Raw genomic sequence first — 26,389 nt, 5'->3', positions numbered from 1 at the left:
GACAGAAAGTCTTGATGAGTTACCTAACATGGCAATGAATTTTTCACCTATAAAGATTTGCATATGCATAGTTCGTAATCCATGTTCTTAACATTTATGGCATTATTTATTTATATATATATATATATAAAATGTTAATTTACATATGTCTTTATCTAAAATATTATATGAATCACAAAATATATATTATATATCATCTAAAATATTATATATCACAAAATATAGATTTTCGAATTGATTCCCGATTGGAGTAGGTTTCATATCCATTTATGGTAAATATTTTTGGAGAAGTGGCAATAATACGAAAACGTAATTTTTGTGATATCGCTCACTAGCAAGTAAATCTTACGTAAAAATAACAGCAACAGCAAACGAATGTGGGAATAAACGCAAGTTCTTTATTAAGATGACTTCAAATATGCAATAATTTGCAAATACAATTAATTTAAAAAGCAAATTACACTCGCAAAAAATTCAGTCAATGGAGGGAATCTGTAAAATGTGCTAAGACAGATTACATTCACAGAACTAATTAAAATTTTATTATACTTTTAAAAATAAATTCGTTTACTTTGACTGATTTCTTACTATAAGAATCAAACAATTAAACAAAAAAAATCATGAAATGATGCCAAATTTTTTTCGGATTAAAATTTATCTTAAAATGAAGTTTCTTGTGCATAATATGAAGAATAGCATAATTTTTAAGAACTTTTATTTAATTTCAACTGTTTCATGTTTGTAAAGACTGATTTCATGTCACAAATTTCTTCCAGTCCTAATACTTTAGAGAATTAAAATTTTGCACAATTGTTTATAAACTATTCCTACATTACCTTATTTTAATATTGTAGGAGTTTCATTGTCAAACAAGCATTAATTTAATAAAATCACGATTCAGCGCCAGTGTCTCTATCTGGTAGAGAGTGTGAGAATTACCAAATGTTAGGATAAAAAAATTAAATACAAAAGATCATGTATATACCAATAATAGTTTGTTTTAATAACATTTTTTAAAAAATTAATTCATTGTGAATTATGATTTAAAATAAACAAAATTCTAATAATTATCTCTTGAGAAAAGTCTAAAAAATCTTTTATCTATCATTTCTTTAAAACGTATTCTACGGGGATTATTTGAAAAACATTACTTGAGTTTAAAATTTAGATAAATACAGCCTCGCTAACTTAAATAACTAGGGAAGGTAAAATCTATAATTTTAATTTTGTGGCAAAGAATAAATAAATAGAACCTGAGTAAGGCGCACGCAGTTTGCACAAAATATTCCCAACATTTACATACTGAACAAATACAATGCCGAAGTTTCGAACAAAATTCCTCCATTACCGTGACAAAAAAGACCTTCTTTGAGAAATAGTCTTATGTTGGATATCAGACACGGTTCTAGACAAGAATATGTTAAAAGTATTGTCACTGGGCAACTTCAAAGAAGCTCTACTTTCTCTTACAAATCTGACTTCTAGAGGATAAAAAGAAAGTACCAACAAATGTTTTCATATGAAAGTTCTCTCTTTTCAATAGAATATTCATGGTACGGGTTGCTCTTTTTATTCGATCTATCATGAATTTGCTTAACATTCAAGAATATGGTAGAAAGATACTTATATTAAAAGGCTTATGATTAAATAGCGAAATCTTCCATTAAAACGTGAATTTTAATTATACGTATTTTAACTTTTTCCATTTGAATCTCAAATTCTGTGTTTCCTTTATACATCAAGAACGAAAACTTATTTAAAATATTTTTTACCTTATACTATGAAACAAATACTAAAGGATACAAAATATTTTTAAATATGTTTATATCCTTTCAAAGTGATGCAGAAGCATAAAACTGCATACAATGTTAATAGTATAATGCATGTAAAAATTAAATGAAATTATGAATCAAATTATTGTATTATATAATAAAAAAACTGTACTGAGGAGATTTTTTTGCAAAATATAGTGTTTGTATTACAACTCCTATTTTAGAATTTATGTTATTGTATATATAATATTTTAAAATAAGTTATAAAACTTATATTTTGTATAATACAAATATTATGATATTTTCTGAATCCTTTAAAATATATTATAAATCAGAAATATAAAATGTATCAAAGTTGCTGGAAGATAAATTTCCTTTTTTTAATATACCATCATTTTTATTGGAACATCATCAACCTAATTATATGTTTTGAATTGCATTTTCAGATATAGCCAGTGTTACAGAATTTGCCTAAAGTTTAACTTGAAATACATATTAATCATATTTTTTTGTTACGCTTTATTTTCTTAAAATTTTGGGGACATAAAAATTTCAATACATTTATTAAAGTGGGTCTTTTTGCGATACCTTAATACTAAATTTTACAGATATAAGCGTAAAGAATTTTTTGAAGACTTAAGAAATTTCTAAGCAAATTGTTTAATTTATTTGTAAGAAATTCACTGCTCAATCATTTATTTACCTTTTTACAGGAAAAGTGATATTAAAAGATCAAAGCAAAAGCACAAAATGTACAATTTGAATAAAATGGGAAAAAAAGGCGTGCAATATTAAATAAATAGAGGCATAATACACATTTGATTTGAAATAGCATATGAATGAATCGATATTAAGTGAAAATATGAAGTATATTCAATAGATGTTTGTGCTTCATTATTTCATAAATAAAATTTCCTTTTCGATAAAATGTATAAAAAAAAAATGAAAATTGAGAATGAAATGAACAACATTGTGTGGATAGGCGATATTTTGCAAAGATATGCATTAATAATCGCTGCAGATTTATAGTCATTTAATATCAAATATACTAATTATAATAGATGTGTAAATACCAGAATTAATTGATAATTGAGATCGAATATAATATTTTAATTATTTTCAAAATTTGTTTTCATTTTATTAAAGGATCACAATGGTTTCTTTGAATTTAATACATATCAAAAATGTAATTAAATTTGATAATTATCGATGTAGAATAACCTATAATGATATTTATTGAGATGATAATTCTTAATAAAAGATAGGGAAGATCAATCGCATATTTTTAATAGTACAGTAAAATTTCAATGAGTCTTCATTTCGTTTGTCGCACGTCATAGTTTTCCTTTTTGCTTGACGAGATCTCATACACAATAATGGAAGATAACCCAACTTTACCCCTCACCTTAATTCATTTTACTCCGGATAACTCGTCACACTCAAAAATAGCCAAAACTGATCTTTTTTTTTTTTTTTCAGCCTTGCACCTTCACTTTAAGAAAGGCAAGCCTTTATGGGGAATTTTCGATCACGATTGTCACTCCAGAAAAACACCTGCAGGTCTCTATTGTTTTTAAACATTCTTTTTCCTACAACAACAATTTTGGAGATACAAGTTCCTAAAATTTATTTATGCACGTCTGTCATACATCTCACTGCTAATGAATTAAAGCACACTTCTTGCTGCTACTCTGTCGGGTGTAAACGTTCCTGAACACTGCGATAAGGGCTATCTTTTCACATATTTTGATTCCGTATTTAGCACTAGCGTCCTTCCCTAGGGGTAGTACGTCTTCCCTGTGATCTTGGCATGCAAGGTTCGAGTTCTGCTCTGGGCATGATTGTTCTTTACCCTGTGATCTATCTGTGAAGTGTGTGAAAAAGAGCCCCCTTCCCATGTAAAAAGGGGTTGTGCAGGCGAGTGTGTGAATATGATTTTCATATGAGATAAAGTCAGACTTCTGAGCTCGCGTGCTCAGGGGGACTTAGCTAATGCAACCCTTAGAAGCTAATGCACCCTTATTTCCCCTATCTCTTGTTTTGGTTTGAATTAGTGTTCATTTCAAGGGGGATAAGCAACACAACATACTTAGCAATCCGGGAAATGAAATTTACCACCATTATCTTTAAAAAAAAAGACTGAATTGAACTTTTTTAAAAATTAAATGTTTCAAAAACAGCTTTTGCCAAAGAAAATTATATTCCTAGAGCTAAACGATAATCATTCACCGAAACAAGTCATTGAAAAAGTTGATGAAGGAAGAAAGAGAATGAGGAAATCGAAGTTTGACGAGTTTGGGGAGGTTTCAGTTCGATGGCTTAAACATGTCAGAAGGCAAAATATGGGCATTTCTGCCTTGATTCTCAAAGAAAAAAAACCCATAGAACTACTTGAGTTGAATATAGAACAAGGGTTTTATGGCAACGGTATTTGGCAAAAGCATTTCAAAGATTTTATATCTTTTGAAACGATTTGCGAAGAAGAAGCATCTGTTGACGGTAATGCTAAAGAAGATAGGAAGAACAGTGTTCTCGGGGACATTTTATCTATTTTTGATGCATCAAATGTTTTTAATCTGGATAAAAGTGGCTTATTTTAATTTTTTTTACCTGATAAAACTTTGTCATATAAAGGCGAAAAATGCACTTCTAGAAAGGCAAGCGAACAACTCCTGACATTTCAACAGGGAACTAATGTGAGTGGAAAGGAGAAATTAAAGCCACTTATGATAGGTAAAAGCAAAAGGCCATGCTGCTTTAAAAATATGAAATCCTTTTCAGTTGAATAGGAAGCAAATTCAAATGCATGGATGACTACTACGATTTTGTAACGATGTATTCATAAATTGTATTCTCAATTTTCATGCCGGAAATGAAATGTTTCCGTATCAATATAACTGTACCGACTATAATTAATAAGAAAATTTAAAAGCGCTTGAAATTGCTTTTCTTCCACCTAGTGTATCTATACTTCTTCAGTCTTTAAATCAAAAAATAATTTTTTACTTTAAACAAAAAAAAAAAAAAAAAAAAAAAAAAATGCTTGTAAAGGATCCGATGAAAGCGTTGGATAGGAAAGAAAAGTTAAAAGTTGAGATGCGGTTAACTATACACATAAAAGTTGGAGTTCCGATTGATCGCAAACTTTTTCAAATTGTTTCCGACATGCAGGATTCATAGCAAACGCAGAATCAGAAGAAATCTTCAGCGAAGAAGGATCGACCCGGAACTATTCTCCGAAAAAGAAACTTTGCTGCAATTCCCAAATGAAAATGGGTTCAGTGTCCAAGACATCAATACATTTGTGAACATCGATAACGACTTCACAATCTGCTCACAAGCAACTCGAAATCAGAATTTCTTGAAGATAAGCAAAACAGTTCAAGTGCGCATAGCGATGTCAGGAATATAAATCAAACCCTACTCAACAAGACTGAAGCAATCGATGCTATGAATAAAGTTCGATATTACTTACCAACTATACAAATAGACAAAGAATTTAAAATTTCAATATAACAAGTCCATTGAAAGAAGATAAAATGTGTTAACAATAAAAAGTGTGTATGTTTTCGTTTTTATTAATATTCTAGTAATTTATATACTGATATCTGAAATTCTTCTTTTCGTTACCGAATCCTTTAGCAATTCATGAAAATATTTCAATATTTTTTAATAATTCCCACATCGCTTAAATCGTGACAAGTGTTTGGACCTAGAGTGGCAACTTAATAATGTTTTACTGTATTACGAAAACTAATTTTGTGTCTTCGATGACATGCCGATTTTTCATCACATTAATTGCATTAATTTAATCGCGCAAACTAGTTTCACATTTTCAACTTTGGTGACAATTTAATTTTTTTTAAAACCGGAATGCAATAATTTGTATAAAATACTAAGAAATACATATAAATAATTTGCATAGGTTGCATAATAAGTAATAATAATTGTTACATAAGTGCTTTGTACTATAAGTACTGATTCTAGTGTATGAACTGATTAAAATTGCACAGGAAGTACATTTTTTTTATACTTACAATTTTTATACTTTATTAGCCAATAACTTAGACAATTACGTTACAAAGTACGAATTTAATCTAACTTTAATCCATACATCAGTTACATTTTCTACTCAAAAATGGGTTTAAGAACAAAACTAAGAAGTGAATCTATCGATATTAGAAGACGTGTCCTTTTAGATGATTGTTCTGTTAACAATATCCCACATATGATTATAACAGTATAATTAACGAAAACTGAAATTGAAAGTCAGGATCATTGGCAGTGTGCTGAAGAATTTTTTTAATTATTATTTATATTACACTTTAGGTGTAAATGTATAATAATATAAGAAGTTTCCTTTTCTTGCAGTAATATCTACTCTATCCATAATGTTCAGGGAAACTCAAAACTAATCACTAAAATAAGGCTGAAACAAATAGCAATTCATTAAAAGAATATATATAACAGGTGGAATTTTTAATAAGAATAATTCCGATAGAAAACATTTGCAATAATTTTCAATTTGTTCCGGGAAGAGAATATATATATATATATATATATATATATATATATATATATATATATATATATATATAATAGTTGCGGACCCCAGCTTATTAACCTTTGCTGTTTATCCATGCGTAGGTTTAGCAGCATACCACTAAATCAGCAATTTAAACACACACACAATATAAAAGCATCACCGCATGTTTATCCATGCGTAGGTTTAGTAGCATACCGCTAAATCAGCAATTTAAACCCGCATACGCGCACACACAATATAAAAAGGTTTTGGTTGCTGGATACCAAAATGGAAATTTGGATTTCGCAATCGATGTTATTTTAGATCGATTGGTCAAATTTTATCTCATTTGGACCAAGAGAGCGCATTTTAGAGCACTCTAAAGTCGGAAACTTATTTCTTTCTAGCAATTTATATCCGATTTGCGACCTCTTCATCTTACGATTTGTGAATCAGAGCGACGTTCTGTCGTAAATCGAAGTGGGCTTAATGTACTAATGAATATATCAAAACAGAATAAATTCCCTTGCTGTTGAAAATTCAAATTAATTCTAGTACAGAATTAGCTTAATGCGGCAACATGCATCTAAAAATAACATTAATATTTCGTTTTGGTCGAAATATTAATAACATGCTTATAAGCAATATAATCACCTATTACTTTTTAAAAGACACGCTCATCTAATGCCATATCCATTCACAACTCAATAAAAATAGGGAAAGAGATTCTTTTCATTCCTTCCTTATCTCGCTCTTCCCACAACTCCTCGCATTTCAAACTGTCCAGGTTTAGGACGCGGCGCCTTTGTTATAAGCTCTCCATCTCGGACAATAGCAAGAGCCAGTGGTGGTGAGGCTCGTCGACTTCCATCCAAGACTTCGAGTTTATGTAAAAAGGCCATTCATCAGAGACCGGTTCCATGGTGCCTTCCTGAAATCGGAAAGGATTTTCATCATTTTCGTGACGTTGGACCTTCCCGATAAGACCCTACGAAATGTCCCAGCCTGTCACTCATAACTTATTGCCCCTTCCTTTAAGAATATCTCCGAGAAAAAAAACGGGGTGACCTTTTTTCCTGTAGAATTCTTTTCTAGACTCGAACGAACATAATCCTGACGTTGCCCCCAAAGAGATATATCAGTTTCACTGCAAGACATAAAAATGTAGGATTTTGTGTTGTTCTCTCCTGCATTTGGGTACAAAGAATCTCTATTAGATTAGAATAAGCCGGATTGTATTAAGATAAAGTTTTACTTTTTTTTTTATCTTGTTAAGAGTTTGTTCAACTCAAACTCAGATACTGCTCTATTTCTTATGCTCCTGGATCATGAAGAATCTTCTAAGCCAAAATATTGCCATAATCTAATTATTCTTACAGTTTTTCTTACACTTCATGACTTTTGTCATGAGCTAATGTATTGCTGCTACTTCAAAGCACTGTTATCTCACTAAATTGCTAAGAAAAAAATTTGGATTCTAACAAAAATAATGAATTGATTTTATTGATTTTTAATTTTGATGTTTTGAATCTTCTAAGTATTTTCTAGGAGTTTTATAAGATCATTCATACCCTTTTAATTTTCTTTATGTGTAACTACTGATATATTTGTGATTTCAGTTTTCAGTTTCTGAAGTAAAGGATAAATATGTAATAAAAGATTGCAATTTTTATACCAGTGCATTCAGTGCAATTTTTATACAAGATTTTTTTTTTTATTTTTAATATTCCATTCCATCAGAATTTTCTATTGCATTTTAATTTTCTATCATATTTTATCCAACACAGGTTATACATTTTTAAATTTGCAGAATTTTTTTGATGTACTTATATTTTAATATTTTACAGATAATATTTTATAGATAATATATTTCTTCTCATATTTGAGAATATCACATTTTGCTTCGGTTTATATTACTTGTATATCTCATGCCATAAAATAATCCATTTTAGATATTTCTTTATTCTATTATAAGTCATTAATATCATAAAAGTTTCATTATAAAACGAGCTTTAAACCGTTTCTTACATAAGATCAAATATATTAATAAATTGTGACAATTATCAAAACCATCGTTAATATAAAAAAAAAAACTAAAGAACTAGAAAATGAACAAAAAACAAAGGGCCACGCGTGTTCAAATAATTATAATTGATGTATAATGCATTTACATATTTCAAATATAAGGCGAGTATAAAATTACAAAAAAATTCCGATGGAGCTCTAAAATATTAGAGAAAGTACTATACTTCCCAGAACAAAAATGCTTTAAATGAATTAAAGAATAATATTTTATATTAAATAAATAAACTTCATGCAAAAATGTTACAAAATTTAAATTTTTATTCTAGTCCTTCTATACAAAAAAAATACTTAGATATTTTTGTATAATTTAGTTAAATATAACGGAAATGTGCCAGCACAGTTTTTTGTAATAATCTGAAAAATTCTATCTTTTGTTGTTAATTGACTGAATGCACGGGTGGTGAGTTGATCCCCAATAATCTCTAAAAACAGTAGAAAAAAATCTAGCATGCTTCTGCCCTATCTCGTGGGAAATTCACTCAGTGTGGATAAAAACCTGCTCGATTGAGTTTAGAATCGGGAAACGACCGGTAATAACAATTTAAAATGGCTGTGTTGTTATTACCGATTTTTATGTTTTTAATGCTGAATCAGTATCGGCAAAATGTTTGTGATGGAATAAATAATTAAAAGTCCAAAGGACTGATTATTTAAAATAAGCAACAGCAGAAATGTTAGTTTGGCACATCATCTGGGAAAACTCACGCCGATATATTCTCAAGAGATCCATCATTAGATACACTTTCAACTCTATGTATTGTCTAAAATCACCAATAAAAGTGTGAAACTAACATTTAGAATTCCATTAATGAAACAGTAGAGAAATTGTTTGCATTTACTTATTTTAATTCATTTGAAAATAAACTTTCCGTTATCAGAGTTTCAGAAACAACTAGCTAAAACATTTATTCTTATCAACTTTTGACATTTTTTTGTATGGATGAAATTTATGCTTCCTATTTAGTTTCCTTTGAGGAAAATTTTGATTGATTAAAAGAAAGAGTCTTCTTTATGAGTCAACTAAGCAAAGACAACCATTTCTCTTATCCTGTAGGGAATTCAATTAATGAGATATATACTTTGATTTCTAAAGAAAATTTAAGAAAAGGTTCCGACAAAATAATATTGAATAATTCATTTCTTCCAGTTTTCAAAGAAAAAAGAAAGACTTAATGGATGCATTATTAATGTGTTTCTGATACGAAATCATTATCTAATTTATTTTATCCACTATTTATTTTACTATGATGATACTTGAAAGCCAACCACTTTCCGTTTTTTTGAAATCCATCATATCTCATCATTAGATAATGCACTTTTAGCAACAAATATTGATTTTTACTTAATTCATGTATTCTTTATCTTAAGTATGTGACAGTTTTTGGACGAAATATTGAAACTTTTAAGGAAAAATTCTTCTCGAAATCACTTTTAAGTAATTGCATAATTTTTTCTGAAAAATTACATATATTACATCGAACAATATGGCTCTCTATTGTTATTTTGTTGAATATTAACTTTTTCATTCAAATGAGTTTATTACCTCGTTATTACAGCTTTGGATTATTTATTTTCAAATTACAAATGAATAAAGGAGAACAATGATGAGTGTTTTCACCTCTTTTAATAGCATAATTTCATAATATAGGATGCGTTAACAAGTTTTTCAAATAGAAATACTCAGATGATTTATATCTGCTTAAAACTCTTTCTTTTGGATTCTAAAAAAATACTTCTATAAAGGCAAGTAAATATTATTGACGATTAGTGCGGTTACTGAAGCACTCTTATTATTATACTCACCCTACAATGTGCAGTAAGGGGAAATCGTCACTTGCATTATTTAGGATGCGTCATAAATTATTTATACTCGAATGTTATTAAGTTCGCTTTTAAAAATGAGCTCGTTTCGACATAACTTGGCGAAATGTTTGACGCAATAAGTGTTTTTTTTAATTTTATATCTTATTTTAGCTGTACACGACCTTAAAAATTTTTTAAATACATAAAAATATTATTTCTTTTGAGAAATAAGGAATTAAAATTAAAATTGAAATAAAAATTAAAAGAATAAATTTTCTAAAAATTAAAAGAATAAAGTGCATCTGTGTAGAAATATATGGTTTAAGAAAATAAATCTTATATTTTTGTTATCTGTTTTGTAATAGGATGATGAAAAGTGTATGCATCCATTTGAATTTAGTTTTTTTATATGCGTATTTTCTTTCTTTACTCCTAAAATATATTTATATACATGATTTAATAACAAAGCTGAACTCTAAAATAAAAAATTAAAATACAGTACTGTCATACTCATAACTTTCTAACTATTTCTTTCTGTAATTTCAGATATTTCTCACAGTTGTGAACGAATACATGGATTGGTCAGTTCCACACCTTCATTCCACGGATATTTTCAGGGGAACAGTGGAAGCAATGAGTGATGCCACCGTCGCCTCCATATTAATTAAAACTGCCATGTTCCACAGCAATCCGAACTTACCAACGGACAGCCCGTTTTATATGTTCTTCATACCAACCAAAACATACTTCTACGTTTTCGGCCACCAGACAGAAGAAGGAGATTATGCGACAAGGCTCGGTTGCATCACTGGAGAAGACCTAGCTTATGTTTTTGGTGCACCCCTCGTGGCATCTCTTGCCCATTTTCCTAGTAACTTTACGGCGGAGGAAGCATCTCTGTCTGAAACGACTATGATGTATTGGACTAGTTTTGCAAAATTTGGGTAAGCTATTTCCCACTTATAAAATTTTCTTTTCCTTCAACATTGTTTTTACAGAATTTTAAACGAAAGAAGTTCTTTCAAATATGTAAATGAATTTCTTGCAAATATGCGAGTGATATTTGTTGCAGTGGAGCTAATTCGGAGTTTAGCTCAATCAAATGTAATAATTTTTTATTCGAAGATCAATTGATTAGATAAAACATTATCCCGAGCCTTTCCAAAATATTTGGACTGCCAAATTGTTCCACTTTATTATGTTATTTTTTTGTTGTTGTTGTTCCAATCGAATTTATTACCACTGCTCCAATCTATTGCATAAGTTTTTAACTGAAAGCATGCGTAAAATGTGAAGATTCATCTAATAAGATCTTTTTAACTATTCATTATTTCGAGATCAAAAGAAACTGGTGATTACAATAAAAATCTTTAGTGTTTCTTTCGGCTTACAAGGATAAATGAACATGCATTTTTCAGATTCTAAATCAGATACCTTAGCCGTTGCTTTTATATTGATGATTAGCTTGTCTAATTTTATTTCCAATCATTATGATAGTAAATTTACAATAATTTTGCGTTTAATGCATAGTAATATTTCATCATAACGCAAATATGCAGGATATATAAAAAATGATACAAAGACTCAAATGTATTTAGAATTTCAATTTTATCATGATTAAATAAAATTTATAAATTTATTTTTGAAATACTTTATTTTCAAACAATATAAAATCATGAATTAACTTTAAATGCCATTTATACACATAAACAATGATATTTTCTCATTTTACGTGATAAAATACTTTGAAACTATTAAATAATTAATTTCAAGTGTCTGAAACCCCTTTGTACTTTTTACAGCAAACATTTTTTAAACCCGGGTAGCTCAGCTTGCCAATTTAATTATATATATATATATCCAAAATATATATAATGTCCTATCCACAATATTATGTTATTCAACACCCAAGAATAGTTTACAATATTGCGAATTTTGTTTAATAGATGCGTGACACTGGGGTCTACACCAGCATGAATGGATGCCGATGTAGATAAATTTTACAGTATATTAATATTTGACAAATTTTCTTTATCTGATTTATTATTTATATTATTTATCAAAATAATAATGCTAAACAAGGGCATTTTCAAACATTAGATTTAATATAAGCATATGGATATATTTACTATTCATATCTTCGCCATCCTATGGATCATTTTACTATTAACAACTTGATTAATATGCCAGAATTTTAGTTAACACTTCACTCTGTACTTTTACTGATAAGGTTAATTATTATGCAGCTTAACATACGCAAGCAGCTGAGGGGAAAAGAAATTTTCATCAAACTTCCTGGCGAAACTAATTATCTGTGGAGTTTTATCAAGACGCTCTGTACATACGAACATTCTATTAAATGTCTACTATGCCTTGAATGTGAAACTTCTCGAAGGTAAACATCAAACGACATTATCGTACTAAATTAAACACATTTTGAAAACAAACTCAGTTTTTTCAACCAAATAAATGTTTACATAAGTCTTAAGTAAAAAAACGGTTAAATCAAATATTGAAAGAACATAATTTCGTATTACACACATGAGCAGTTGTTTAAAAAAATGCTTTTCAAAATTATTATCAGAGAGATTCATTGAAATATTCCAACATCTGAAAGCTAAAATTTTTTATTGTGTGCCTGTTTGAATAATATAAATAAGTGAACAGACGAACTTATTTAATAAAGTATTGATGACACGTGGGATATGTTTACAAAACCAATGCCTGTTTTTTTGAAACATCAATAGTGCAGGATAAAATTTAATCATATTATTTTTTTTTTGAATAAAAATTTAGTGAAAGAGTATTTAAAAAAATAATTAAATGAATTTTATATCAGTCACTCTCGAAATATTACATAAAATAACTTAATAACTTATTGCACTTTCATAGATTTCAGATGTTTCATCTGCATTTTCTGAATGTTAGTTTATTGTATTCATTATTTATAAATGTTCATTATTTAACTTTTATTAAATAAGTGCTTTTGGATTCTTAGGATCGCGAGATATGTTAAAAATAAAATTTTAACTAATGGAAAGAATCAAATAAATTATCATTTTCAGCTATCTAATATCTTAAAACCACACGTATAATATCGGTTAAAATAGATGGTGATCATGGTGAATTCCAAAATAACATTATTTTGTTTGATGCATGATGAAAATTTGCAAGAAATATCTCCGTTTTGATGCTTGGTAGAATATCGTAAAGAACTATTTTTGACCACGTGGTACATGTAAGATATTTTTATTTTCTGGATCCAATGCAGATATTGCAGTAAGAAATATGAATCAGATAGTATCCGGTAGAATGTTAGATGAAAAACACGTCATATTTATTATATTACTGCGAAATCATGTCAACAGATTTATTTAGTTTTTGTTAATAGCTCAGTCAGGAAGATTTGGAGCTATTTTTGTAACGAAAGAATAATGTCTGTGATGAAAAAGATGCAAGTATAAAGAATGAAGAAAAGAATTAAAATGAAAAAAGTGTTATAGAGTTTTGTTTCTTCAAGTACTTGTGAAATGCGAATTTCATGCGAGTCCGAGAGCTGTTGAATAGCTGTAAAATAAGAATATACAGAACTCAGGGTTAAAACAATAAAATATTTAATACTTTTTACGTTTTCACAAATTGTGGGAAGAATATACTCTTCTTTTACATATATTTATATCACAGTAAGCTTGATCCAGTTAAAGATATAAAACTATGTTTGTCTTCATTGGAAACAAATTTTATAATATTTCGCTCCATGATACGAACTCAAAATTCCATTTGAGTAGTTGAATGTAATGTTGAAAAAATGTTAAGTTTTGCTATAACTTAATGGATAATCATTCTAATGAACATTTCATTTTTAGAACGTGAAACGGATATTGTAACAAAAAACAAAAGGAATACAAAGAAAAAAAAATGAATCTTATAAATGTTATCAATTTAATTCGATTCACTTGATTCTAAGATAACCTAAAAGTGTAATTAATAAAGTCTTTGTACGAAGACATTGTTGTGGGTAGGGATTGCAATACCGGTATACCGGGATACCGAATACCGGTATTTTGAGCCAATTGTACAATTTTGTAATACCGGTATTCAGAAGTTTAAATACCGGTTTTTCGGTATTTACTAGAAATTTTTAAAATGGTCTCCACTATATGTTCAGGGATCGCGAACATAGCAATATAGTATACGTTTTTGTTTTTATGTCTCCCTAACGGGCAAAATTAACTAATTAATTGCTTAAATCTAAATGAGCGAAACATGGATTATCCCTGAAAGAAGAAATTGTATCCATAATGACTGATAGAGCAACAGTTATGAAAAAAGTTGGGAAGTTGATTGGTGCAAATCAGCAATTGTGCTATGCTCATAGAATTCAGTTAGGAATAACAGATGTATTATATCAAAAAAATAAAGAACAGAAGAATCCAAATACTGTGGATATAGAAACTTCGGATTCCAATTTTTTAAGAGCGTAAGAGTGAGAGTGATATTGACGATGAAGATAATAACAATGTAATTGTTGAAGAAGATATTGCTAATGAGGATGAAATATTAACCCATCAAGAATTACTTCCTATAATTTATAAAGTTCGAAAAATTGTTAAGATATTTAAACGTTCCCCTATAAAAGATGACATATTGCTAAAATATTAGATTTTAAAACACATTGGAACCGTTTACTCCTAACAGCACACATCACTATCTGAAGATTATATATTACATTGAAAATCGCACAGAAGGAAGGCATATCTAAATAGAAAATGTCTTATGGTATTTACATAATTATAATGATTTTAAAAATGAAAATGAAAAAGAAGAAAAGAAAATAACCAATTCATATCTGATTAAGTTTATAGTAAATTTTCTTAAAATATTTTGCCCACAAACCTATCCACATTCAGAAGAACTCGGTTCAGTTATCGAAGATTATGATGATACTGATGTCGATAGTGAAAAGGAATTGTCTCTTGAACAAAAATCAGAATTAGAGATAAATGAGAAAATTTCAACGAACCAAAAGATAATACAAAAATCAGCTATATCCAAATTCATCCGATAAAAAAATCGATTTATTTGAAGATGAGGATTTAGAGGTAAATACTTGGAAAAGTATATCGCACATTGCTAACAGTACCACTGACTATCGTAGATGCCGAAAGAGCGTTTTCGACGACAGCTAGTAATTTTTGCACAAAATTACTTTTCAGGCTAAATGACAGTACAATCGATGCATTATGTTTTTTAAGATCGTATTTCAGAAATTTGTATTAGTACCACAGACTGAATAGTGATATTTACAAATTTTTGTGATTTAAATTAGTTGTTCCTTTACTTTTTTGATTCTTTATATACTGTTATAATTTATAAGTTACAAATTATTTTTTTGTGATATTTACCCTTTTTATAAAACTGGCAAATAAAGCAAAGAAACACCTGTGTTTACTTTCTTTTTCTAAAATTTCTAATACCGGTATTAAAACCGGTATCCCGGTATTGAGATCTAAAAAATACCGAATACCGGTATTGAAATTTGTTCCGGTATTGCAATCCCTAGTTGTAGGTGAGATTATGGTAGTAGGAGGTGCACTGAAACCAAATGACTTAAAAAGGGGAATGAGCGGAATGAAGAAAGGAGTTACGATGATGAACTAATTTTATAGACACTATTACCTCTCTTATGATTTCAGAATAATATATATATATATATATATATATATATATATATATATATATATATATATATATATATATATATATATATATTGCAGATAGCATTTCAAGATAATCCAGGGTATTATTTTACATTTCTTCCCAGGTCCTAAAATAAAATTCTTTACCAAATATGCGAACATATCGTATTTTATGAATAAGCATAAGTATTTCATTAAATAATTTTATAAAAAATTATTATCTTTCGTTAGATTTCAAGTTAACCAAAATAATAATTTTTTGATTATATATTAATTATAAAGAATATTTTAATAGCCCGTTAAGGAATATTAAAAGACCATTCAAAAAATTCGATTTACCTCCACATTAAAATTATTCGAACTAGACAAACTTAATTGCATTTTATCTGACGATTACTGTAAAAAAAAAGTCCACTAAATTGTTTCTTTAGAATTTCACAACGATAAGAATTTAACATTCTTTTTCCATTACATTTTAAATATGGAATTTTACTATTTTAACCAATGGACATATTAAAAGCATTTTCTTTCCAATTTTCGATAATGTAAAATTTACGGTTCAAAATCCAAGACTCTCTACGTGATAAAGCCGCAGCTAAAATATTGCTGCGTTTGTTTCTTTAAAATTGAAACAAGAGCAAAGAGGAGATAAACTCCGTATTTACAGTCAAATTCACCCTCAATCACGAAATCAACAAATCAGATATCCAAAAAAACCCTCCGGCAGGCGAACAGTTCCATTTATCTCACTTTCCACGGATTGAGATAAAACTTTTCCGTGAAGAAATAAAACGGCCTTTTTCGAAGAGGTTAAAATCCCCATGTCTCCAAGACAAACAAAGCTCTGGATCAGCAGATACACAACAGAAGTCATGGACTTGATACTAAAAGTGCAACGTTATCAACAGTTTATTTTTCCGTAGTCAGCCCCATGGGTATTGAAAGATGAGGACATTTTTTCTTTTGTGAAAGTTCCACCACCACAAGATGAAATGTTGGTTTATTCTTTTTCCTTATAATCTACTTCCCTTTATAACATTCGAATCACGACGCAAGCGGATAACTAAGGACGAAGGCGGGAAACATTCGAGTGAAGGTTTTATGGTCTTTTGCTATTGCCTTTAGAAATCGTTTGCTTTATTTTTATTTTATTTTTTTATTGTTATGATTCCCTCAGGGTTTAGAACGGATGTTTTTTTTTTCTGCTTCTTTCCCAGATTTAACATTAAGATTTCCTTTCAGTAAAAATTCTATTTACAAATGGAATAATCGAAACCCATTTTTTTTTAATCCAGAGAGCTCGTTCGTTTTCAGAAATGAGAAATAGTTTTGAATATGACCATCTGGCAACGACGAAGAAGTCAATAACACACGATATGTGTTTCCTTGCCAGATAAAAAAGGGATCGATGCAAATATAATGTCCTTCCTCGCTGCTGCCACTGAGAAGAGATAAATTTTTGTTTCCGAACTATTTATCGTTCGAGAAGCAACGAGCTTTTGAGAAACTGCTTTATTGAAAATGTATGCAGAGTCTTTTCGGACTTCGTTCGAAAAAGAATTTACTATGAAATCCGTCTGTTAAAAACGGTAAAAGTCAAATTGAAAAGAAGAAATATTGTACAGTAAAAAAGATATTCATATTGGGAATGTCATTTAAATACGAGACGAAAAAGATTATTTCAGATTTTTGGTTCGCATTTTATCATATATTTCAATTGAGAAAAACTAATCAATGAGTTCAGATTTTTCCTGTAACTTTCATTGTTGAAAGAGGGGAAAATGATGGATAAGATATTTCTTCATATTTTATTTTCAGTATGAATTGATATTTAGGATACTTTTTCCATCAATCAGTTGGAGAGTGAAATTATCTGTATGATGGTGTATTGCAAAATCAGTGGATGATGTAAAAAAATAGAAAAAAAAATTGGTATTTCTTAAATGATTAAATACAACTTGATGATCTTGCTTACTTTAATGATCAGGCAAAGATAGGTGCATATTTATAGTTCTGTAACAATAAAAACCTTTATAAACCATTTTAAGAACAATATCTAATATTTACAGTCTGCTTTTGACTTAGCTTTCTTCCCTAATTTTTATTATTTTGCCTAATTTTCTGAAAAAATTATAAGGAAAAAAATCAAATGTTTTCGATAGTGAAAAATGTTTTTAAAACTGGTCCATTTACACCAATTCTACAATTCGAATCCTTCATTTTACACTTTAACGTTATCAATGGGATGAAAATCAAACAAAATCTGCTTTATCTGAAATTTTTATTTCATTCTAAAGTTTATCCTATTTTTTTAATATATGCTCATGATTTTATTAACATTTACATTCAAAAGAAAATGTGCTTGAAAATTCGAATGATTATTAATATTTAAATAATAGCGTAAGCTCATTCTTTTTTTTTTTTTTTACAAATATTAATTTCAAATTATTTTTTTTGTTGTTGTTTTTAATTTCTTTTACAGCTTGATAAGTGACCATTACTTGCATTTCAAAAATTAGGTCCCTTTAAAATACAAACGTTTTAAATATCAATTATTAGTAAGCATAAGAATTTTCTAATGTATCTTAAGACGTGGAGAGTATATTACTTTCAATATTTATGTTCAATGCTATATGCTTTCACAATACTACTTCTTCTTTATACTGTTAATTGATATTCTATATTATTTTAGAAGTATATAATTAAGTATATTATTATTAATTCCTAAATAAGTGGAATTTCCTCCTGTAAAACTAGTTTGAACAGAACATTTTTCACACACACATGTTCACGGCAACATTCCCTTTCAGTTTCTTTTTCTCAGATTTAAAAGTCAATTCTTACACCTTTAATGGAAGCCAACCAACTTTTTATTATTTCTTGAATACGAAGTACAAAGAAAATATTGTAATCTTCAAACATTTCGTGCCCCAGATTTTGACAAATCTCCTCGTTTCAGATCTGCTTTTAGAAATTCTGTTTAAAAGACTCCCCAAGTCTAGACCTTTAGTGAGTATGAGAAAGACATTTTTAGTATTGTATCTAACTATGCCAAGATTATTAAAAACCATTCTAACTAGAGGGATGAAATGTGGTTTCTGTCTAATTTTGAATGAAAACCGTTCTGAGGAAGTATGTCTGTCCAGCCATTCGAATATAAATGAATACGATAACTGCAAAACGAAGAGAGCTGGATGGATAAAATTCAAAACACTGATTTAATGCTTATAGTCTAGAAGCATGTGACATTTTGGACCAAATTCAACTGATCGTCTGTTGGCCTATACTTTCAAAAGCAAATAAACGCGATAATATAAAAAAGCAATGAAAAATTTATCGAAGTTCGTATGTGATTGTTTTTTTACTATAAGTGTAGTTCTGCGTCATTTTTTTTTTTTAATTGTTTGAGAAAACGACTCTAAAACACAAATTTGATATTGCGATGCTATTAACTTCATACCAAGGATTAATCGCCAAGGCACACACGAGAAGTTCAATAAAAATGCTGAATTCCCGCCAGAGATTAATATTTCGCTACTTTGTATGGCAAAGCCATGTAAATCGTTCTCTGGAATATCCCCTTTAACTGGAAACTAAAGTTATTAGGAAGTGGAAACTAATACCATTGGTTTAATGCATATTTAAGTCAGTTTTAAGAAAAAAAAAGACATCATCTTCTTCACAACAAACTAAAAATAATAATTTATGCTACTTGTTCTGAAGTGTTTCTGCGTTTCTCTCATTTTAACTTATTGCCATTGCCCTACACTGTTTCAACAACTTTTTTACAATATGGGGTAGTTTTAAATACTATAATAATATGGGTCATTCTCTTCAAATGAAACGATACACAACTTCAGATTTCTTATTATTCTCCATTATAAAAAACTTATAAATAACTGATTTTTAATTTCAAGCAAATGTAGTTCTACAGCGGAGTTTTTGACTGTTCCGAGTTCAAAAAATTAATTTATTGAGGTTTAACTTTTTCTAAAGTCATATTATCTTAAAGCTACTGGATTCTAATGGAATCCTTCTAATGTATCGTGGAAGTTTAAAAAAAATGTGCAGTTTCTTATTTTATCAATGTAACATCAACCAATAAACAAATGAATAAATACTTCTGATGTAAACAATGAGAACTTGGCTCCTGTTCAGTGAAGAAATCTTTAGCCAAATAGCATTACATTTGAAGCCCAGAGAGTTCTAAAGTTTATAAAATGAACTCACACATCTTCCAAAATTTATTTTTATTTTAATTCCACTCATTTAGCGCTCATTAATGAAATCTTATTGCATCCGGTAATATATTTTCTTATTATCCTTTTTAATTTCTTTATAATGGCATGTTGATATCTTCAACGGACACACTTCTTTTTAGCATCGACTATTAGTGTAACAAAGTAAATATTTAACGTTATCGTATGATATTTATTACATCAATATCGTAAGAAAGTACATGACAACATGTTCTATAACTAGCTTATCAACAAGTCATCAAACTCTCAACTTTTAAATCCAATTAAATGGTGGCAATTGTTCTTTGCCCAATAAAAAAGGAGCACGTACTTTTAGTTGGCGGATAATTTAGTATTTTGAAAAGACTACTGATTTCCCAGTGGCATCAAGAAGTTGATTGCTTTTCTTTAAGAGTTTCCTATCAGTGTAATGGTTTTATAAGAAACCCAATCACAAGCTACTTAACAGAGTAACAAGTTGACATGACGAAGGAAATGATGACAATCATTGCACGGATTCACATGAATTGCTTACCACAAAAATAAACTGAAATCGGTTTCGATTTCTGAAAAAAAAATATTTTCAGTTATGATATATTCAAGAATTTAAACATCCTAATTGAAAATCAAAATTCGCGCTGCCCGAATTTCAAAAAAGTTGTTCATTTGTAAATAAGTAAGTAAGTAATATTAGTTAATAAAAAGAATGATTTATGTTTCTATAATTTTATGCTTGTTTTAGAAAATTATTAAAAAAACGCATGGATTTTTCAGAGCAGAAAATAAAGTGTGTTCAAAAATCGGTCCTGTTAAAATCTACTGTTGCAATCCAAAATGATCACAATACTGAAGTTCTGTATAATGGATTTTCATATATTTCTTGTGTAATGGATTTTCACCCTCAAATGAATGCATACAACGCGATTGGAGGAAAAACTGTAATATCTTTCACCTAATTTCTCAGAAAGCGCGAAAAATAGTCTCGTAGTAGACGTAAGGATAAATTTACATTCTCACAGTTTATGATTTTTTTTTTTTTCGCTTAGAAAAGCAAATCTATAATACTGTTACTTGATTATATATGAACGTTGAAACTTACCGTCTAACAGTGTCCCCAAAATATTCTCTCGCACTCTCTGATAAAGATAAAGCGTTTTTGTCATTGCCTTTTTGAATAATCGCGTTTATATGTTTCTGAAATCGCAGACTTGCAACGCTTGGCTGGATTTGGCACACAATTTGATAGGTGTTTACAATATAAATGTTGAATTTTTGTACCAAATTTTATCCATCCAGAGCTTTTCGTTTTGTAGTTATCGTGTTTACTTATATTAGAACAGATGAACATGCAGATTTCCTCTGAATAGATAATGTTCAAAATTTGGCAGAAATCTACGAATTTTGTGTCAAAATCTTATACACAATTTCATCCGTGTTGTTCAAAGCATTTTTCAGTCACCTTCATCCCGCATAGAGGGATCTCATTCCAAAAATGTGTTTTTCCAACTCAGGGCGCTCTAAAACATGGAGATTCGTTAAAATCTTGAATTCGACATTTTTGACGTTTGAAATATTTTCTCTACACTTCGTGTAGAAAAAAGGAAAAGAAAAATATCCCACTAGCAATATGCACAGATGAAAACATGCACAAATTCATTTGGTGTTGCAAGTCTCATATATTGCAAATGAAACGTGTCCCTCGTGTTTTGCATCATTCTATTGCTCTTTGAAATCGATAAAAGCACACAATGAAACAGCGTTTCTCTTTCTTTTCAAATGATACCCTGTGGTAAAAGAATTTGGAAAAAACTAGAAGTTTCTTAAAAGTAAACTATTTTAAGGGGAACAATAATCCCACTTGCAAATTATTTCAACATGCTATATTTATAAAAAAAATTCTATTTATGAATAAAGAATCTGACTACTTCTGTAGGCAATTATTACACGGTACAATTACTAGAAATATATTTTTAACTGAAATGCTTAAGAAAGAAAGAGAAGATTTCTCTATATCTCAATACACCACAAATTGAGACACGCCTCAATGGCACTCTCATAGAAATGATGCATTTTGAAGCTAACTATAAAACAAAACAATGCCTAAATATGAAGAATCCTGTTTTTTCACTTAAACTTTTCCAAAGTATCTATAAAAATGGAATTAATCTCATTATTAATTTTAAGCGCAAATTTGCAGGATACCCTTTACAAATGACTTATTGTGTTGATTTTTTTCCCAAAACGAGTGATTATGATATTTTAGATAATCATGTTATAAATTACTTCGATGTTATAATAAATGCACTTTAGAGTAATTAAGCAATAACTGCGCAAATCCTTACTATAAATATTATCCAAATTTTTTTCGATGTATATTTACCAGATATGACTGATTTATTATTATTATTAGTTCGGGTATTAAGTTCTGTTTCACACCCAACTAACATAATAGTAATATTGAAATCAGAATGAATGAAATGAGCACACCTCTTAGCTATCAACTGATAAATAGTTATTTGATTGCTACATTAGATTATCATTAATTATCATTAAGAAAATCAAATAAACATCAATGGGTCTTCATTGATTTTTTTAACAAATCGTATCTAATATATATGTTTACAATATTACAAGTATTTTAAATTACAAGTGGGCATATTGTATTTGAAGACTTTCTCATGAAATTCGGATAATTATTTATATTTAGAAAGTATGACAGCAGTGTTCAATATTTTATCTTGGAGATTTGGATGCACATTTATGTACATTTGGAATTATAGAATTGTTTTTCGGTTTTTATATCTATGTTTTCGTTAGCAATAAGCAAATTGATTATTTTATTTTCTACATTTGAATTATCAATTTAACAAGATATACTGATATCGTTCATATATATTTCAACATTTCGAAGCATTTGAAATAACCTTTCGCCTTTGTTTGTGAAAATACTGTTTAGTGAAACAAAAATAAGGGTGTGAATCGGACGTAAAAGGGGTAAATTATATTTTGTTTATACAAATAAAAATTATAAATTCGATGAAAGGAGATTCAACATTATAATACATTCACAACAGGAAAAAATGTTTGAAAAGAAATAATCCAATAATTCTTTAATTTTGCTAATATAAACTAATATTCCGATTTTCAACTGATTTTAAATTGATGTTCTAATTTTTTACAGCGCGTTAAGAGAAAATCTGATATTATTCAAAAGCTGGAAAGTATCTACATCTCTCTCTCTCTCTCTTTTGAATTTTTGATGAAGGTTCTTAGTTACTGAAGGCAATTTAGAAAATTTAACATTGAGAGAAAGCAACAAACGATTAACATTTGCATGCTGCTTTTAGCTACATTTTAGCCAACTACTCGTTGTCTGTTTTAGTTTAAATTAGTCCGATTGAATGGCCAATACTTTATTACTACAAAATATGCAATTACTTTAATACCATATTATCTCAATACGGTACAGCATTTAGAATATCGAATAATGATGCGTAGGTATAATACACTATCTTGAGCTAAAATGGTGTGAAACATTTTGATGAAACATTTGAGAAGCTAGATAATGTACGTCGTAATTGCTAACAATTATCATCGTCAACAGGAACTGTTATCTGTTATTTGCAACAGAAGAGTCTGGAAAAGCTTCTTTTTTAACTAGCACAGTCCTTGTTAACATACGCACTCTATATCTGATAAGTTTCTATGCTAATCATTTATTTTTGTACCGCTGGCTGCTTATCCTGTAAAAGTTTAGTGCTTCAAATCATTTATAGCATTTCAAAGTTTTGATCAATTTTTTTTAATTAAGTGACCCGCTGGCACTAAATAGTAACTCTTGTGAATTAAAAAAAAGAAATGTTTTTGCCAATTGCATTATTATCTTACTCTTGCGATACTGTACGGGATTCAGAATATCGTACAGCATCATAGAGGGCATTTTACAATATCTTGTGCTAATAGGGTATAAAATAGTTTGACAGGTTTCAACCAAACTTATGAGAAGCTAGACAATGTACGCCGACTATCGATATTGGCAATTGCTATCTACTAACGATGAGCTTAAAAAAAAGTTGTTTTTCTTAATCCTATCCTTTCGGGATGAGAAGTCATCGGATGCAGGGTGATTAGAGAAATAGATGTTTCCGATCCAGAGATCAGGTATAAATGAATCCGTGTTAGAATAAATGAATGTGATATAAATTAAAGATATTTAGTTTAAATTATATCAATATTCCGTTTCAACTTACTAGGAGAATTTTTAATAAATACCTTATAAATTGGCAACGTAATATAAGATTGATACTAGATCAGCATCTTTTTCGACAACATCTACGACACAAGATTGGAATGGCATTTGACTCTAGTCATTAGATTTTACTTTAACATATTGACATATTTCTATTTCAATTCTGAGATCCTTCTCAATAATCGAGATATCATAATCAGACCATTCTGGTTTCTTTTTACTGGAAAATGAACTTATGATGCAATATCATCACCATTAAAAAGGGGAATGTTAATTAATGAACTGAATAAAATTTACGAAAGTCGAAAGAAACTGTACGAAAACTATTTGCATAACTATTATAAACTCGATAAAGATTTTAGAAAAGGAATAGAACAATAGAATATCCATAACCACACAATCGATAAAAAATTATGGCTAAATAAAAACTCCATTGCAGTCTGTAACTTTGTATTAAACTCCGTAAATTGAAAAGCATTTCTGATGTCTTTCGAGTGATTGCTAGAATACTAAAATCCAATTCTCTATACGACGAACGGGGTTGCAAGCAAGATATGGTAATAAAAGTATATTCAAAGCGATTAAAGAACAGACATATGAAATTCAAAAAGGGAAATAAAATTCTAAAATTTCAGTGGTAGAACATTTGTAAATTCCGAAAAAGAAAAATTACATTTAGGCATAAAGTGAAATACAGCTTGAACACGATTAATATTTCTAAAGCTAAAGAGTGGTTTCCAAATTGTAAGTCTCATAGAAGGATTAAAAAGTGTTTTAGTGGTTGTTTTTTAAATTGCTAAACCTTAAAAGTGCAATTGCTTTAATATAGGGCCATTTGTTTTAAATTTACAACATTTAGTGATATTCTCAAATATAAAATGCCTTTGCTATCTAAAATTAGATACACATTCAAAATATCCTAAAAGAGATTAATTAGGCTTCTATAAGTAGTAGAAAATTTTAAATCAGTGGATATTTTACATTAACCGCTTAACTGTTAACCCCTTAACTGCGCCATACGTGCATCTATTTATCGAATGGTTTATTAGAAGACGAAAATAAACCATTCATAACGATTATAATTCAATATTAATATGACTTCGAATGCATAGATGAGTCAAGTATTCAAAGGATTTCCATTTGAATCAAAATAAGGAAATATGTCCAAAATAGAAGGTGTCATCTTATTAAATAATAAAGCAAATAAACAGATAAGGGGTTAAAAATTATTTCGAGACTAAGCATTAAATAAAGTATTAAAACGTCATGAAGATGATTGTTACGTATTGAAAAAATTTGTATCAAATCCATCAAAGCCAGATTCAATCGTTGCGAATCTAAAAGTAGTGTGGGGAAAAATGTATTCAGAATTTAAGGCATCATGAAATAAGATTCAATTCTAACTTGCTCGAAGAAGTGTCCAACATGTTCTGAACATTACTTTAAAAATATGCAGTTACGAATAATTAACTTTTTCTTCTTTTAAGAATAAAACCCATATATCTCCCTATGTCTGTTTCATGCTTTGTTTTATTTTATACCAATAGAAATCTAATGGCATGCATTGCTTCGAAAAAATAACTCAAAGTTTCGAAATTTGATGCTTGCAATATGGTAATTTCATCATAAAGAATTTTAATTAGGAAACAAGTTTTCTTGAATTCGAATTGATTCAAAAGATTGTTTTTTCAAATGAGGTGAAAATTAATTTGCTTTGCTAATTTACTCCATTTCAAGAAGTTTTTATGCAGTGTTTTCCGATAATCAATGATAAAAGTGTTATTTCGAAAGTCAGTGAAGATTCCTCTTCCAGACTGCAGCAGGGCGCGGATCATCTACAGATAGTTATGCACTATAAAGTTTTTGTGTGCTTTGTTGTAATAAAAACAGAAAACATTGCATAACATTCCAAACAAACGTTTTCATGCAAGTATGGTTTTATTTGCAAGCGTGACTGTACTATAAATTTTCACAATTTACGTTTCATTAAATACATTTCTGTATAATATTTTAAATAA

The 26,389-nt window shown here is 29.0% G+C and overlaps 1 protein-coding gene across 2 annotated transcripts in view; it reads left to right on the top strand.

The window, feature by feature from the left end:
* LOC129967117 (neuroligin-1-like) overlaps positions 1-26,389 on the top strand; it is a 700,350-nt gene that overhangs the window by 584,501 nt on the left and 89,460 nt on the right. For both annotated transcript variants that reach the window (XM_056081798.1, XM_056081797.1), the window contains one exon: positions 10,732-11,129. In XM_056081798.1, coding sequence (XP_055937773.1) covers positions 10,732-11,129 — 398 coding nt within the window. The remainder of the gene's footprint in view (positions 1-10,731; positions 11,130-26,389) is intronic.

Source organism: Argiope bruennichi, chromosome 4 (genome assembly GCF_947563725.1).
Source record: "Argiope bruennichi chromosome 4, qqArgBrue1.1, whole genome shotgun sequence".
NCBI lineage: Eukaryota > Metazoa > Arthropoda > Arachnida > Araneae > Araneidae > Argiope > Argiope bruennichi.
Note: the sequence above shows the minus strand (reverse complement) of the source record. Positions and strands in the feature narration are given on the sequence as shown.